This window comes from Haemorhous mexicanus, chromosome 1 (genome assembly GCF_027477595.1).
Source record: "Haemorhous mexicanus isolate bHaeMex1 chromosome 1, bHaeMex1.pri, whole genome shotgun sequence".
NCBI classification, from domain to species: domain Eukaryota; kingdom Metazoa; phylum Chordata; class Aves; order Passeriformes; family Fringillidae; genus Haemorhous; species Haemorhous mexicanus.
The window spans coordinates 115,710,467-115,727,744 of NC_082341.1; the positions used below are offsets into that span (position 1 = coordinate 115,710,467).

The 17,278-nt window shown below is 39.1% G+C and overlaps 1 protein-coding gene across 4 annotated transcripts in view; it reads right to left on the reverse strand.

The window, feature by feature from the left end:
• NOL4 (nucleolar protein 4) overlaps positions 1–17,278 on the reverse strand; it is a 189,280-nt gene that overhangs the window by 142,717 nt on the left and 29,285 nt on the right. For all 4 annotated transcript variants that reach the window (XM_059854443.1, XM_059854357.1, XM_059854263.1 and 1 more), the window contains exons 2-3: positions 11,372–11,521; positions 167–278 (exon numbers count right to left, since the gene is read on the reverse strand). In XM_059854443.1, the coding sequence (XP_059710426.1) occupies positions 167–278; positions 11,372–11,521 (262 nt within the window). The remainder of the gene's footprint in view (positions 1–166; positions 279–11,371; positions 11,522–17,278) is intronic.

Consider the following 17,278-nt stretch of genomic DNA (forward strand, 5'->3'; position numbering starts at 1 on the left):
AAGCAGAAGATTCACTACCTTCCAGCTTAAGTAAATGAGATGATCTGACTTAGTGAACTGTTACAAGTCTACCACATTTATATGAACCCTCACTTAAGCTAGGAACCTATAAATGGGTATTAGAAATAAAATTACTTTACATCCCACTATTTGACACTAAAACTACCTTTATGATCCGCTCCATCTGGGTTTAAATGCATTCTTTTCTGGCACTCTGAGCAGCTCATTAGAAATCGTGTCACCGCTTCTCTCGGTAGGAAGGCATAGGTCTCTGAAATCTGAAATTAATAACAAAATATAGGTGTTATCATATAAGCTGATTGAGCATGATTTAACAGACCTGATCATCATATTTCCAAATAAGGCACATTATATTTTAATGCCAGGAAGCACAATGAAAGCATGTTCTGCATACTATGTAGGATTTCAAGAAGCATCTCTCCAATCTGCCTACTTAGCATCTAATGGCTACTTACAGTTGGTACTGAACAAAATCCCACTTATATCAAAAGGGGGGGTTGTTTTCTGTTTACAGTTCATTTCAAATTCCTTTCAACAAAAACGATTCATACATAACAGCTATCCCACTGTGGAATGGTATCAAAAAAAGTTGAAGAGAGACCTCTTTTTAATAGCCAATGCCAAAAAAAGAAAGCACTTTTCTTATGTGTTCTTTTTTTTTTTTTTTTTTTTTTGCCATAACAATACATAGACAGATATAGGACTTTATGTACTAGCAGCAAAGACGGTTGCCTAACTATTTTAACTTTGCACTTGAATGTTTTGTGAAAATATTTTTCTAAAGCTTGTGGGTTTGTACTTTGGAATACCTACGTTATTTTTACTAATAGTTAAAGAATTTGTGAACCAGTTGATTTCAGAGACTCTGCTACACCTGGAAATATTTTGAAACAACAGATTTTAATTCTTTCTTGGTTTCAACAAAATCGTTGTTTCAAACCATACTCACAAGTAGGCACCAGAGAGATTTGTTTCTCTTTTGAGAGGGAGAGTAGGAAGCAGTCATTCTGGTTTTAAAGATTGCATTCCCCTCACCCCAAAGGATGCATCTGTCTTTATAGACATTTTGCCTTGCTGAAAAGGACCCGGAGGCTGGTGCCAAGCTGAAATTGAACTAACAGCATACTCTCTGATCACAGACAAACTACATCTCATACTGGCTACTTTAAGTGTAAAGCCAACAGATCAAGAAAAATTATTATCCCTCTCTACTCAGTGCTGGTAAGAAAGCAGCTGGAATAATGTGCCCAGGTTTCCCTTCAAAGTTCACATTCTTCTCCACACTTCAAGAAGGCTGCTAAGAAGAAGGAGATGGCTCTGAGCCAGCCCATCATAGCAGCTGGAACCTAGAGGAAACCTTGAAGGAAAGGCTGAGGGAGATAGATTCCTTTCATGTAGGTTATGAGGCCAAGAAAGATCTCATTTTAGCCCAGTGCTGCCTGAAAGTGAGTTAAAAATCTGTAGAGAAAAACCCTTTATAGTGTATAACCAGGGACAGCAACAGAAGTGTTTTGGGACATTCAAACCAGACATCAGCAGAAACTGTTACACTCCAGTGCACTGGAGCAGCTTTATCAGATGGGTGGTGTCTGATGAACACATCCAAACCTGGATGTTTTCAAGCCAATAAAAAGGCAAATGCATGACTTTTCTGGGATTCCCTGTACAAGTTGATGTGTATATACATTGAACAGTGAAAGTGTTGTAATGCATCTCTAGCCTCTTTTTTCCCAACTATGGTGGCTATCTTACTATGGAGATAATTCTTAATGAAAGACCAAGGCCCAGGAAGAGAGACTAAGAGAGTTAGTTGTTAACCTGTTTGTACTGCCCTACTGTAACACCTAGAGCAGGACTGGATTTCCTATCAAGCACTATGCTGAGATACAAGTCTCAGTAAGAAGTGAAGAAGAATGGAGATGGTGTGTATGAAAGTGTGACTACAGAAAGGACAAGATCACTTTTTAACTGGAACTAAATGGGATTACATATTGTCTGAATCACTTCTGCCCCTTAAAAGGGAGCTAAAAGGAGGAAGAATGGTCAGTTTTAACTTTCTTACACTTTTCCAGTTGGTTTGTCACCCACTTAACCTATGTTGAATTTTACATTTCCTAAAACTCCATGGACCAAATTTATCAGTGGCATTGTTTTTGAAAATAGGTGCAGTTTAAATTAGTGTTTGTTGACATGATGTGTGTCATGTCAATACATAGAAATGATGCATTATAAAACGGGAATGCAAAATATACCATCATGTCTATAGCATTGGTTTTTAGGTTGTTTATTGTTGTTGTTTTCTTATACAATGGAAATCTTATTGGGGAGGGAGAAGAGAATTAGTATAAAAGCAAATATCGTTCTGTGATGAAAACTGGCAAAGATATTTTCTGAGCCGGAAACACCTTTCCCGAAAATTAAGGCACTAAATGAAGCCACTTTTGAATGGGAGGTCCCACTAAAAATATATTTTTAGATTATTTTTTGCTGGTTTTTATACCCACAGAGCAGATGCTTATTTACCTTTCTAAACATGAAAACACTGGTTACACTCATGCTTTATAGAAACTAAAAAAAGAACATAAAACCAGCTAGAATTCAGTATTGAAAAAATTGGAAAGTGCACATACACAGCAACCTCTCTCTTCCAACATTTAACATGTTTAGCACTGTATTGAAATTAATGGAGCTTACCAACAGATTCATTAGTCCCCTGCATTTGATAGGAACGCTCCATTTATTCTAATCAAGCCTCTCTGTCAAAATTCCAGTTCTGCTCAAACAAGACGAAATTCCTCCATGGAGAGAAAGTGAGCTAAGGCCCAGATTTGATAGGTCTGCTCCACTGACTAAAAGGGAACTGGGTTTTATAACTAAATTTGTCCATAGAGCAGATGCTCGTGTCTCCAACCTCCCACTGCAACACAGTTTTAAGGATGCCCTTCCCTAAATAACTCCAGATTTCACCAACTTCCTCCCCTGTTTATTTTATCATTTGAATCAATCACTGACATTCCTAGACTTCAGTCTGCATAAATTGGTATAACACGACAGGAATCACATTAAAAGAGATATATAAGGAGCATAACCCACAACATTCCTTATTCTTGTTGCCTGAATATATAGAAAAGAAAGGTGTCTCCAACTTTTACTGCCAGCAAGCAGATGAATTGTCTCCTCCCAACTGCACAATTTCACACCCCCAGCAGGGCAGACCCTTGTTTGCCTTTCACCTCTACTTTCTAAGTTGCAGATAGCCACTTGCTTGCTCTGGCCAAGATCTGAACCAGCTGTAACTGAGAAATGCTCAACCAAATTAGCACAAGGCTGAACATAAAATCCCATATTTCAGCACTGAGTAGAGTTTACCAGGTTGTGCACAAGACTGGACTGATGTAATTCAGGGAGCCGGCTTGCATGTGAGAGTTTCAGAGAATAACCTGGAGGCCTATGACACCTTCTAAGTAATTACACAGAATTACCTGAGTGGTCTGATTTCATCAGGAAAAATGGTTTCTGTCCTATACTCTACCCAAAAGAAGGAAGTAATGACTCAGTCCTTGCTGATGCTGTATCCTCTCACTGCCTTCTGTGGCCCAGCTCCTAGTCCTTTCCTCAAGGCTATTAGCTAATAAAATATAAAGCCAGGTCATCTTTTTCAGTGATGTGTTATAGAAAAAAGAATATTGGTTTATTGTAAATCCACGACCAAAAAAAAAAAAAATTAAATATGCAAATGCTTCTACATTTTAAGAAAAAATAAAGCCAGAGGAAAAAAAAAAAGTGGGAAATATTGCCTTATTTACATTCATAGTCTGACAAATCAGACTGTCATATTTTTGGCATGACTTACCAGAAACTTCTGATGCACATGCCCATTCCCATCAAAGACCAATAAGTGCTGATTTACCATATTGATAAAATTACTTGGATTGATTTAAAAAAAAATGAAAGTAAACTTTTCTCAAATATATAAGCTCTAGAAATGTCCTTATGGGATTCCTCACTCTTACTTGTGTTTTTATTGCACATAAGTGTATTTTCTGCTGCTTGTAGAGATGTGTTATCTCATAACTGGATGTATTCTGTATCATGGAGAAGTCAGAAAAACAGCAGATTCTAGCAGGTTTCTGTTTAGGTATTGCATACCAGGTAAAGCCATTTTAGCTGTATGCCTTCTTACATTGTAAAGATATAGGAAGAAGAAACAGAACTTCCAGAGCATTAAGCAAAAACCACGAAAATTACAGAGGGTTTGTTTTAGCCTCAGAAATTATAAGATAAGAAGCAAGCATTTCTTAACAATACAGTCCATGAACATCTACATATATTTGGTTTTAAGTCTGAATTGAGAGGAAAACGAGTTGACTTCAGTGGTTTCAGAGTCATAGCTTTTATGATCTTACTTCACCATTAACAAAAAGGTTTTGGTATATTTTGAGATATATGACTGCATCCATAGCATCATGCAGCAGTGAAGGCCTGTCTAGGCTTGTTTACTGGATCCCATGAAGAGCACAACTAGCACAGGCAAGCAATCCACTACCTGAGCATGTAACCTGATTTACACTGGAGCTAAGCAATGAATGTCCTAATTGTCTGTGAGACAATTTCATTCCTACTGCATCACTACAGGCAGAGGAAACAAGCAAAGTTTCCTTTCTGCTCTCCCATACTCAGATGATGTAAGTGCAGGATGTTGTGATGATGTAGCTTTCAGAGCTAAATTTTTGCTTGGAAAATTAACAAGTCCTAAACTGAAAGGCAGATTTTAGGACACATATGGCAGAGTAGGAAAGACAAGTGTGAGGAGAGGGAGTGAAATTTTGCAAGTGAACCTATTAACCTCTAAAGAATTAACATGGAGGGTGTATGTGTAGTCTGGAAGATACAATGTGTCAGAATAGAGATTTTACACGTGTGTTTGTATGGTTTTTTTAATTAAAGAGGGTAAAGGGTGGAAAGATGATCAAAAGAAGACTTCAGGAGGAGGGAAAGAGAGAGAAAGATAGGGATAGACTGAAGATGATAATCTGTCCTGGGCCCACAGCCATCAAACCAGGTGGCAGAAATTGGTTTCTTGATGATGGGAGGGCAAGGCAGCCAAGGGAAGCCCTCTCCTTTCCTCAGCAAGAGGTCAGAACAGAGGGCTGACATAGGAAATCAGATCTAGCACTGCTGGGAGTTTTAGCAAGAGCTCGCTACCCCGCTACACTGTGGGAAATGCTGTTCCCCCATGTGCTAAACTTGCACTTCACAGCTCCCTTTTTCTCTCCCCATCTAGCAAAAACTCTTTCTGTGAGGGAAGCGACGGGAAACACCTGCTAGTGGGACAATTGCCAGGACACTGAACACTCATCCTTTGCAAAGAAGCAGGAACAAGCTCCTAGAGCAAAAGTGCACGGGGCTTGGCTGTTTTGCCATGCACACAAGAACAGTGTGGAAGCAAGAATTTAAGCATGCTAGGGCTCTGCACAAAGCTCAAGTTCTTCCACTTCCCCAAGGACAAGGTCTGTCCTGTACAGAAACCAGCCAAGCCCCAAATGTTCTTTAGCCCTGTTTGATTGTGGGAACTCAGCACATCACTCCTGATGTCCAGAGCTACCGAGAGAACCCTTGGGGGGCTCGGGAGTCCTGGAATGTTGCCAAAAGCACTTGGTGGCTTGATTTTGATCCATCTAGAGATGTGCCACCGATGTATGAGGAAATGGAACATGCGAGAACCACTCAGGTGTAAATAGTGAAGGGAAGATATTATTATAGGGTGAATTACAAATTTTGGGGTTTCGGTACAGGGGGGTGGTAGAGACAAGATGGAGGAATCAGGGTGTGCCACCAGGCTTTTCCTTCTTCTTCCTGTCTTCCATCTTCTGGGGTGGTGTTGGCACTTGTGGATTGGTCTGGGATGAGGGTGTTCTTAGTGACGAAGATGATAGGTATTGGGGACAAAAATGTAAATATGATATACGTAGTTTTTGTTATAAAAGATGCGGCTGCCTTAGGGGTGGGCAGAGTGCCTTTGGCTGCCGTGCTGGTCAGATCCTTCAGGCAGAGAAAGGACTTTATAGATAAGAGATAATAAACAAACTGAAGACCGAAAAAACCTAGCGTCCAGTCTCATCCTTTGAAGCCCAGCGTGCAAGAACCATCCTAAGCGTGTCTGGGGGCAGAGACAGACAGCCGGCCCCAGATTTGATCAGGAAGGAGATAATGTAACCTCACAATGCAAGCTATCAAGAAATTATTCCCTGAGGAAAATACACTCAGTGTGATGCTTACAGGGGACTTACAAGCACCTTCTTGTTTTGGGAGGGAGAAAGAGTAACCCCCTGTTTCTTAGTCTCAGCAAGGCTTTTCTTTGGCTGACAGAAGAGATGGGAAGCTACTCAAAATCTTGATCCAAAATCAAGAAAAATTTATCACTGAAACAGCTCGATGAGGCAAAAGACCCCAGATATTACCCAACATCTTAAAGACTCCTGTTAACGCCTCAGATGTTACACATTTCTGTACTACCTATCTGATGAGAGCCTTGTCTCAGGCTGCTTTCCCTTGACACATTAGTATCTCCCCATGTTTAACAAGCCTACCTCTTCCAGCTCATCAGCCCAGTGGCTCCTTTTTCATTTATGGGTTGGGAGTCCTATTAACCAACCTATTTCACCTGCTCAGACATGACAACCCTCACTCACAATTCAAGTTCACTGCTTTAATGTTTCAAGATTTTGCACAGAGACTCACAGACTCAACAGACAGATATTAGATCATCCTTCATAGTTACAAAATTCAAGTAGAATATCTACATAGAAATAAAGGTGCTTAAGGTAGCTATGAGACTTCTTATACACAGCTCTCAGCTAGATGATGCACTTAGTTGTGGGAAAATGTGTCCAGATATAACATAGAAAGGTGAGGCACCTTATCAATTGTTTAAATTAATGAAACTCTAATACCTTTTTTAAGGATATCAAAACAAAGTAAGAAAAATCAAATCTATTCTGAAATATAGGGCTTAACCACTTCGTCTGGCCTGACAGTACCAATAGCTGGGCATGAGAAGTAACACAGATGTTTTAGCTTGCCAGCCTCATCACAGACCATTTGCACTTCCTGAAAAGTGTAATAAGGCTATTTTTTCCTGGTTTGCACTGAATCACAGAGTTGTCCTGACAGCTTGAGCCTGTTGCATTATGCTGCTACTGTAGCCACAACTTTTCCCAGTTACTCCCACCTCTGATATACCCCTCAGCACTTGTATTTAAGTTGTAGACACAGATGAATAGTTTAAATCAAAAAATATAGTTCTACAAAGGCACAGAAAGCCTGCTATGCACTTGTTGCCTGCCTTTCCCAAATACACCAGATGGATTCTTTTCCTGAACATTTCTCTCCCATGCGTCCCCATCCCCAGTTTGATGCCACAGTTCTCCTTTCAGAGTGGGATGTCTATACAAAAATAACTCCCTGAGAACACAGAGTGAAAAGCACTACCCCAAAGCACAGCAGTTCCTCTTAGACACTGAGCTGAGGCAGCACCTGCTAGCAGAGATACCCCTGCGAGATCCCGGTGCTTTCTCCTGACAACATTGCTGGCATCAGCACTTCACTCCACCTCCTGAGAGGCCCAGCAGAGGACCCAGGGGAATGCAGGATAAGCATGGACCTCTTTGGGCACCACTGCTTTCCCTTGCCCTGAGGAACATGCTCTTTTCACCTTCCACATCTTCTTAGTCACCTGCGCCCCTGCTGAGCGAGCGACTTGGCCAGGCCTTGAGTCACATATCCTGCCTTTGTGAGGGAATTATCTCCCAGATCAAGACTCTCAATGTTTTTTCTGTTTGTAAACTTCCCTGGGAACTGGGAAAGTAGCTGAGATTAAAAGCACCACATTATTCCTTCAGCCTGGCATACTTTAGATATGATTTAAAGTTCTTGGTTTCATTTTACATATATAAGCCACGTCTGGGTTATTTGCTGGTATAGATCTACCTAAAGTTCTTGGCCGGGAACGCAGCGCATCAATCTTACCTTGTATACAAGTCAGGTACCCAAAATGAACACAAAACCTGCCAGTTAAATAGGACACTCCTCCTGTTTTCCATATTTTCAAGGTTACTCTCCCACATCATACACACAGAATTTATACAATTCCCTTCTGGTTTTTTAGTGTGCAGAGGAGAAGAGAATGGGACCTTATTCTAAACTTAAATATTGAAGGACAGATGCTTTCCTAATTTATCTGGAGGGTTTGTGCCAAAAATCCTGAAGTTTGAGCTTGCTACATTGCTACCCCAATTAAAATGGAAAGGCTCTTTCCAGTACTCTGCTCTTTAAGAGGTCTCAAGTACAGCATCCTATTTATCTTCCTGCACAGTGCCAGTGTAGGAAGTTCCACACAAATCAATCAGTTGTAAAAATATCATGCATTTCAATGCAGTTAACATAAACAAGGCAGTGCAGATTCCCTAAATGAGTTTGTCAAGTGTTCTGAACACATTTTTAGAGAGACATTCTGATGTATTTTAGTACACCAGCACCCAGGGTGACTCTATCAAAAATTAAAAAGACCCTAGCTATACCAAATTTGTTACTCCATGTAAATGCAGACAGTAGTTAATTAAGTCACCTTTGACAATTTCATTACCCTTCCAATCATTCTTGAGCATGTTCAAAACTTTGAGTGGAGCAGGTTTACTATTGAAAATGAGACTCACACACATATAAGCAAATTAATTACTTAAAATCAATATGTTGCAATTCTCAAGGGCTATGCCATTAATTTTTCAGAAATACTTAGGTACTGAAAATCCATTACAGTATTTATGAACTTCAGAAGTTCAGGAATTTTGTACTGAACTTGTGGTGTTTTCTTCCCATAATTTCTCTGTTAAAAGGTTTTGGATATCCAGTGAGAGAATAGAAGCAATGTGACTAGATCATGCCAGGGGTGAATTACAAACAGCAATTGCAGCACAGAGTTTGTGAACCACATCTCCTATAAAAGTTCTTCACTCAAACCATTTGGTGAATACTTATGCATGATAAATACATGCGGAGATCTCAGGGATGATTCACTTCTGACACGTGAATAAAGAAACAAGACTAAATTAATCTTGTTCCAGACTCACTTAATGAAATTAAACCCCGCCAAAGTACTTCAGTTTGATTTATAAAGCTTTTAAAGTAAAATGGTTTGGGAGACAGTTACCTGAGATATTACCTTTTTCCTCCTCACAGTGCCACAGAGGAGGTAGATACTGCGTGGCTTCCTGGAACAGACTGACACTACAGCTCTTAATTTTACTCAAGGCATTTTCATGGACAGGTCCAGTAAAGGAGCATGCCTTTCCCCTGACGGTCTGGTTGAGTTTGATGCCTGTTTAATTAACCTAATTCTTATGTCAGAATTGAGAGCAAGAATTGAAATTTGTTTCTTCTGGAGTCATTTTTTCCATTTTTTTAATCTATGGAAGTCTTTCAAAATTATATGTGTGAATCTTGTCACTGGGAAAGACAACTCAATGCCTTTGATAAATTAATATACAATTAAATGAATGCACAAATATTGCAGACTGACAAAAACTTACATGTTGGCACCCTTAATGATGCAACAGGCTCATGTCTCACTTGCAATAAAAGTTGACAAGAGATTAAACTACTGTGTAGGCTTCTGAATCTGCACAAATAGTTCTTCTCACCAAAGATACAGTAGTCTTTCATGCTATTCACAATAAAAAAGTTTCCTATCTGACCTGCAATCATGGGATTCTTACAGTAGTAAATATTATACTTGGCACACATTTGTGGGATGATGACTTGAAGTATTGCATTTATAGTTGGCAGCATTCTTTATAGCTGTATATTATTCTAAGACATTTGTGACCTATACCTTTGAACAACCTACTAGGTAAAACAAAATAGAAAGAGAAAGGTCAATGGAAAATATCAGTATTCTAATGCTTTCTGAAAGAGAAGATGAAGTATCAAAATGGCTGAGGTGCCAGGTGAAAATTAATTTAGAGAGTTTGCGTTAGATCACCCTGAAATAACACTCCAAGCCCTACAAAAGCACACCCAGATGAAAGATGTCTTCATATGTCTATCTTAAGGTCAATACCTCTGGGAACAAATTATAAGAAATTTTGCCAAGAGCTTATCCCTCAACAAACCATCTGAAATAGCCTATAAATAAAATATCTGTGAAGGGATTCACAGATATAAAGTAAAGATTGCTGTAAGGGTGAAAGAAACAGTAATGGAAAAACAGCTGTTTCTTACAGCCAAAATTGAATCAGAAACCTGGAGCTTCCCCATATTCAGGTGACCCCTGATGGAAAACAGCTCACATAACTGCAGGCTGTTTTTAAGATGAAGAACTGTGTCCAGGGGGATAGGTCACCTCAGGGCCCTGTCCACAGCTCCCTGCCAGCCTCATCCCACTGGGACCAGGGGGAGAGGTGCCTTGGACGCCCTGCAGTCTGGTCAGGGGCCTTGGCTGGACAACCCTGCCCTGCCACCCTGGGAGAGACTCTGGTGCTTCAGCAACTGGAAACAGCTGGGCAGGTGGGTCAGGATCAACCTCTGAGTGTGCCTGGCACCATCACAGCCCTGCACATGGAAAGTTAGTCACCCAAACCCAGGCAAGACCATGAATTTTAAGCACCTTGGGAAAGTGTAGCAAATGTTGCATTAGTTCTCTATAGGACAGCCAAGTGTTATATTTGTGTCACTAATCACAAAAGCCATTTATAGCAATTTTAGGACTATGATGCAATTAAAATTTTCAAAATAGTATTTTCTCTCTACTCAGCCAGTTTATGCAGGAATGGGAGGTACCCCCTCAACACTTTCATTATTATAACTAGTAGCTTTCCGGCCCTTTGAATTTAGGACATTTACAAGTTTTCATACCATTAAACCACTAGGTATCACTTAGTCTACAGCAATAAACTATAAGGCACCGTCATTTATATGCTGAAACACAGCAATCCATTTAGGCAAGTTGTGACAATAGCTTCTAACTCTGCTTTAACACTTCATCCATTTAATAGCGATTAATTAATACAGAACTATTAGAAACTATTATAGAAATAGCAAATTCTCTTCTTGTACCAATGAGAGAATGTCTAGTGAAGTCAGTGGATGTGGCCCTTCTTACACAGCAAATGTGATTTCTAAACAATATGTTTTCATGCACTAATGAAAGATGTCTGAAATCAATTTGAGTGTGAGGGTGTCAGTACTAATCTAGTTGGAAAAAAGCCATACAAATCTCATGCCATGTGACTACACCCAAATAACTCACAATTTTAGAGACTGGTGTTCACTTTAAGCTGGTTTTTGTACTTACTGCTTTATAGGTTCTCTTTTGTCCAGCGTGTTTTCTGATTTGTTCTCCATTGGGCCCAGTTTCAACATGCATGGAATAGATAATGTCAAAGAAATCTTCTACAACGGCCACCCGCCGTAAGGACAGCTTCTCATCTACACCTACTCCATCCTGAAAAGGGGAAAAAAAAAGAACAGAAAAAGTAAGGGAGACAAGATGAATAGACAAATTATGATAATCATGAGACACATTGTCCTTTTTTAGAAGGGAGTTAAAGACCCATTAATATCTGAAGATCACCCACCATGCAAATAACAGACACAGTATTGTAAGAAAGCTGTGTGATCAGAAGGATCACACAGACCCTTGCAAGAAGCCCATTTTGCCAAAGCAGGACACTTGGCCTCTTGATAGAAAGGGATCTTCCACTCCAGTATTTAAAAAAACAAAACAAAAATGATCTGTGCTTCTTCCTCCAAATGCAGAAACATGATTCAAAGGCAGAAGCTGTCCCAAACACATGGCACAAAAATGCATTATGTGGTTGTTAGCAAGGATGCAACAGCTCTGTTATTCTCTCACTCCCCAGTAAATCTGTGCTGAGTATTTCATAAAGATGTTTAATAAAAGGTTTTAATTCAAAGAGCTGATTGTAATTATGAATATGAAGGAAGTTGTTATAAACAATTTGCCCTTGCAAAAATTACAAAGACATACTATATGAAGACATACTACATGAAGACATACTACAATATGAGGAAAAGAAAGGGGTGTTTTAAATATTTTCTACTTTTGCACGCAGATGTCCAGTTGGAAACAGTAGAAAAGTGAGAACATCTAGCATCTGACTTTCAAAAGTGATAGTGTCAGGGTAGCTAAAGACTTCTGAAAATAAACAGTCCCTAACATCTCTGAAATTAACCAGTGCAATTCAGCTCCCGCCTTTTTAACAGAACCATCCACATGAGGCTTTGTTTGTTTTACAGCTGCCTATGGACTCAGCTCTAATGAAGGAGCAAGAACTGGGATTCTCATTTTTTCCAGAATAGCTATCTATCAAGCAGGCTGCAGTTTGTAATACAACACCAGTATATGAAAAATAAAATAAGAATGGCCAATTCACTTGTCCTCCAACACTGTATTCGAATTTAGATCTTTGGAGGCAGCAGTATAATCTAACATTCACTGTGTATTTTAAGCAATAACAGTGTTCCAAACTGAATGTATTTTATAATACTATTGCTCCTCGTTTAATTCATGCCACAACAAAACTGATTTACATGGGCACTTCTATGACAAAACACATACAATTATGGCTGCAGTGACCAAATAAAGACAAAGATGAGAAATGAAAAGATAATAATTCTGTATGACTCCCACTTGCTGTTCCCTGGATCATAACTTCTTGCTAACCCACTCCACTAAGTCTGCTGTATGTGGACAAACATGATTCATTTTTCTCACTCCCCTTATTTTTATTCCAGCCCACCTAAATTTTTTATATATTTCAAAGGAAGAACCCAAATCATCCCAATGGCTCCAAAGAACCCCCCCAGGGTGATATAGAGGAGCTCTGACACGTTCCTAGTAGCAATGGAGAAAATGTCAATGCCTTTAGAGAGTAACCTTCTAAACGTGCATTATCGCAAGTGACAGTGGGTTAGGAAGTGTTGATACACTACCAGCCAGACAGGCTACGCCCCACCTGCTCTAGTATGCCCAACTTTCTTCAGAAAGGTCCCTGCCCAAAGCTATATGGTCTCTTCCATTGTGTTCTTTATCCCCAGGAGACAGATGGACCTGGCCAGAAACCTGGCACAAGTGCCATGAGAGGACTGCCACAGTTCTGATGGAAATTACCGTGTTGAGGATTGAGGGTGGAAGAACGTGAGAAATTTGCAGGGCAACCTCCACCACAGGTTAAAGCCTCAGATCTGCTGGGAACAGTTGCTCTGAGAAAGCTGCAAAGCTCCCAGCCCACGATCAGTTGCTGACCACTAGCTCAAAAACTTTGTGGTGTTGTGACAGGTTTAGGTTAAGCATCATTAAGAATTTGCTTGGTACTACCCACCACCATTGCCTACTCTTCAAAAAAAATTGCTTTAGCGATAGGGCCAACATCAAATTCAGATCTTTGCAGCTTTAATCTTTAGGGGAATTCACATGTGAGCACTGTAGGGGGGCCTATCTTCAATCATTATTTTCTCACCACCCAAACAGCACAGTGGGATCCCTGATGATTTCAAACACTCTTATTATGACGACAGTGTTATCTCACACTGCTCTCCAAATACTCAGAAGTTTATAGTGTTGATTAACTGACAAAGATTTAATCTGTTTATTACTAATTAGTTTTATTTTATGAAATTTCCTACTAGGGAGCTCTCTTTTTTAATTAAAAAGAAATGCATTACAACAATATTAATTTAAAACCTGAGATGCCACCTCAGCAGAGCTGACACATGCAAACATTATGAAGACATTTAAAGAAGAAACTTGGAAATGAAACTAATTTTGCTGCTTTTGGTGGCCATAGTGTGCAGTGCCCTCTCTAATGGTCCTCCTGCCTCCCTCCCCAGAGACGGACACCCAAAGGTTGGCAGGTATGAGCTGGGGGTGCTCTTGGAGGGGTATTTCTCCATGTTGCTGACTAAATCAATAAGCATTGGTAGTACTTCTAAAAATACACAGAAGTAAAGTCTGCACAAATTGTCATGACTTCTAACTGAAGTGCTAGAAAATGAATACAAACTTTCCAAACTTTTTCAATCAAAAAGGGTGGGAAAGAAATGGCTTAGAGTAGAAACTGCTTCAGGGGATGTAATTAAATATCTACATCTGTAACTTTATCTAGTGGAGCCTGGACATAACTGAGTTGGCTTCATCCTGCTGGGTGCTGTCTAAGACAATGAGGTAGACGTTGATTCAGAACACCTGCAGTGCTGTAGAAGGTGCCAAGGTGCTGTGAGTGAACTGCTCAGTTCATCCAGCAACAAGCAATGCTGGGCAGAGCCGTGAGCCTCAGCTGCAGAAGCAATGCCCCAGATGAGTAACTTGAAAAAGGTAGCTACTTACTGACACTTTTGATATTCCATACTGACATCCCAATAGGTAAAATGCTGGGAAATTTATAAAACCTCAAATCTCCATTTAAACCATGAAGTCTCTGAAGTAGACACAGTTGTATCAGGCTTTCCTGCCATATGCCATTATACTACACTTTTATCATGAAATTGCTATTTTATAAAGGTATTAACAAAGCAGCTCTGCTTTATAAGCTGACTTTGGGTAAAAATTTTCACGTTGCCTAAGGAGACAGGTTTTTAGCTTCAACTAAGGCTAAAAAAAAAACCTGAATGAGAGAATGCATTATAATGCTATTCCCATGACTGAAAGGCTATGAAATGTCCACAAGGGACAGGACAAGTAATAGGCTTAAACCACACAACGGGAGATTTACATCAGACATTTGGAAAAACTTACTATTGATGGGGATAGTCAAGCTCAGTAACAGTTTGCCTGGGGAGGCTGTGGGATGTATATCATAGGAGGATTTTGAGACCAGGTTAGGCAAAAATCTGTCAGGGATACTATGAGTAAATCCTGTCTTGGGTAGACTAGATATTAATTGTGTTTCTTCTTGATAATTCTAGGAAGCTTAAATACCACTTTCAAAGTGAGTTGGGCAGTTACAACTCTGGACTAGCAAGAGGGATATTTATAAATCACTGAGGTATTTTTAGGACTTTTATTCAGCATGGAAAGGGTCCAAGCCTCACTTTCAAAAATGACTTAGGAATGGAAGCCTCACTGAATGCTTTGCTTCAAGCATTGAACTTAGACTGTCCAATCTTTCAGGCCATTTCATCCCTCTCCTTTCAGCCATCACTGAGGTGTGCCGTGCCCTGTCCTAAACCAGTTTTCTCAGATGCCTCTCTGGCCAGCAGTGCGACAGACACTGACAAACTACATTCATCCTTATAGTTGCTGGAATGGTTTCAATCTCTATCAGTGATATTTTACTTCATTTTACTCTTTGCATTACAGTTTTTCCTGTTTACTCTTGATTTTATGTATATCCAGAGATTTTCCTGAGTTCTTAGGATACAAATAAAGAAATGTTTCCTTTCATTTTTAGCACTACAAAATCCATTTGTACTCTGAGATTAAAGTTGTTTCCTTGGGTTTTTTTTAGATATCTAGACAAAGAATAAGTTTCTGAACAGAAGTGAATTTTGGAGAGAGTTGTGCACCTCCCTCCCAGAAAGTGCTAAGGATCCCTATGAACCAGGATGGCTGGGGAGACAGGCAGTCTCTTTTATTGAGGTTGAATCTACTGGGCTTGGCAGAATAAAGAAAGGAAGAAATTTTGCCAGTAAAGCAAATAGATAAAACTCTTAAGGCAGCAAAAATATCTATTAAATAAAAGGTTGCCATTTTTATAGTTACTTTGCAGAGGAGAAAATATTTTAATACAAGCCTTTAAAATTAATGCCACTGAAACAAAAGTGCTTGTAACTCCTTGCTGCCCCATCTCCTGTTGAAATTTCTAAGAGGAAATAGGTCATAAAACATCCTCTTGCTTTGTGAATGAATATAACTATCAGCATCTTGACAGTGTTTGAAAAATATTCCTATAAACACATGATAGACGGAAATAGAAAATAAGAGGAAAGTCTTGGTTGGTAGTTTTATAGAAAATGTTCAGGTCTATAAAAACGTCTGCTGTAAAAGCATCGAACCCAGAAGCACCTACAAAACATTAGGAGTAGATGCAAATAACAATGCACCTAAATATTTCATTACATAATATAAATCACATATAAATCTGAGATTGCTTTGAATGCAGAAATATGATGTGTAACATTTTTCTCATATAATCAGCTTAGACAGCAACAGAGTTAAAGCTCATTTATGTCCCCACACCTCTGCTGACTCGTACCACGTTTTGAATTTCCCCTGGATGAGAAAAAAAGTCTTTTGCTGACTGAAACACCATACCCTGAATGAACAAAAAAGTTTTGCTCATAGCCCTACACATTGTTAGTTCATGCATAATGAGCTCCTGACATGATTGTATGTAGATGTTTTACTCCCTCAGGGTTCAAGATACGAAAATTTTGTACGGAAAGTGTTAGGAGGAAGCAACGGTAGTTGATGTGTAATGTGAACCCTATATATCTGTCTGCAGAAATAATTCAAAACAAATTAACAAATTCAAAATCCCATTTTACACTATTTCCTTTATCTGCTTGTTCAGTAAAATAACTGTAAAATATATTGATATTTAAAAATAGGGATGAGCATTTTATAATGCCTCTTACTCCCATAGAAATGAACAAATTACTTTAATCAGCCCATGTATTTCAACTCCCAGGTTATGAGTACATCCATTTGAATATCTGACTCATTCCTGTCAGCACAGTGAAAATCCACAAAAGAGTAAAAGTTACTAGTATTTGGTAGCTATTATTAAGTAGCCTAAAATAAATAAACTGATCATTTCTGTCCAGTTCCAAATGGAAAACGTCTATAATAGCAAAAGGGTTATTTACTATTTGAAATTTACAGTTTCTGTTCCTCATTATATCATGTTTGAACAGCAAATCTCATTTTTTACCAGCAGATGGAGACAGGAAAAATCAGAGTTATATTAAAACAGATACACCAGAACCATTTCCAACAGACAAGTTCTCCCTTTAGAAAAAACATATGCTACAAGAACTAAACAAATAAGCAAGGACATGGCAGCAATGAGTCAAACTAATTGTAGACACAGATCATGAAAACAAAGAGAATAAAGTGAAGTTAAATGGCAAATTAATTTACCCTTTGAGATGAGAGACTAAAACTAAGCAATAGACACAGAGTTTTGGTGCATGAAAGCTGAAGATGACAAAAAGTCCTCTTACTGGACTGGCTTGATAG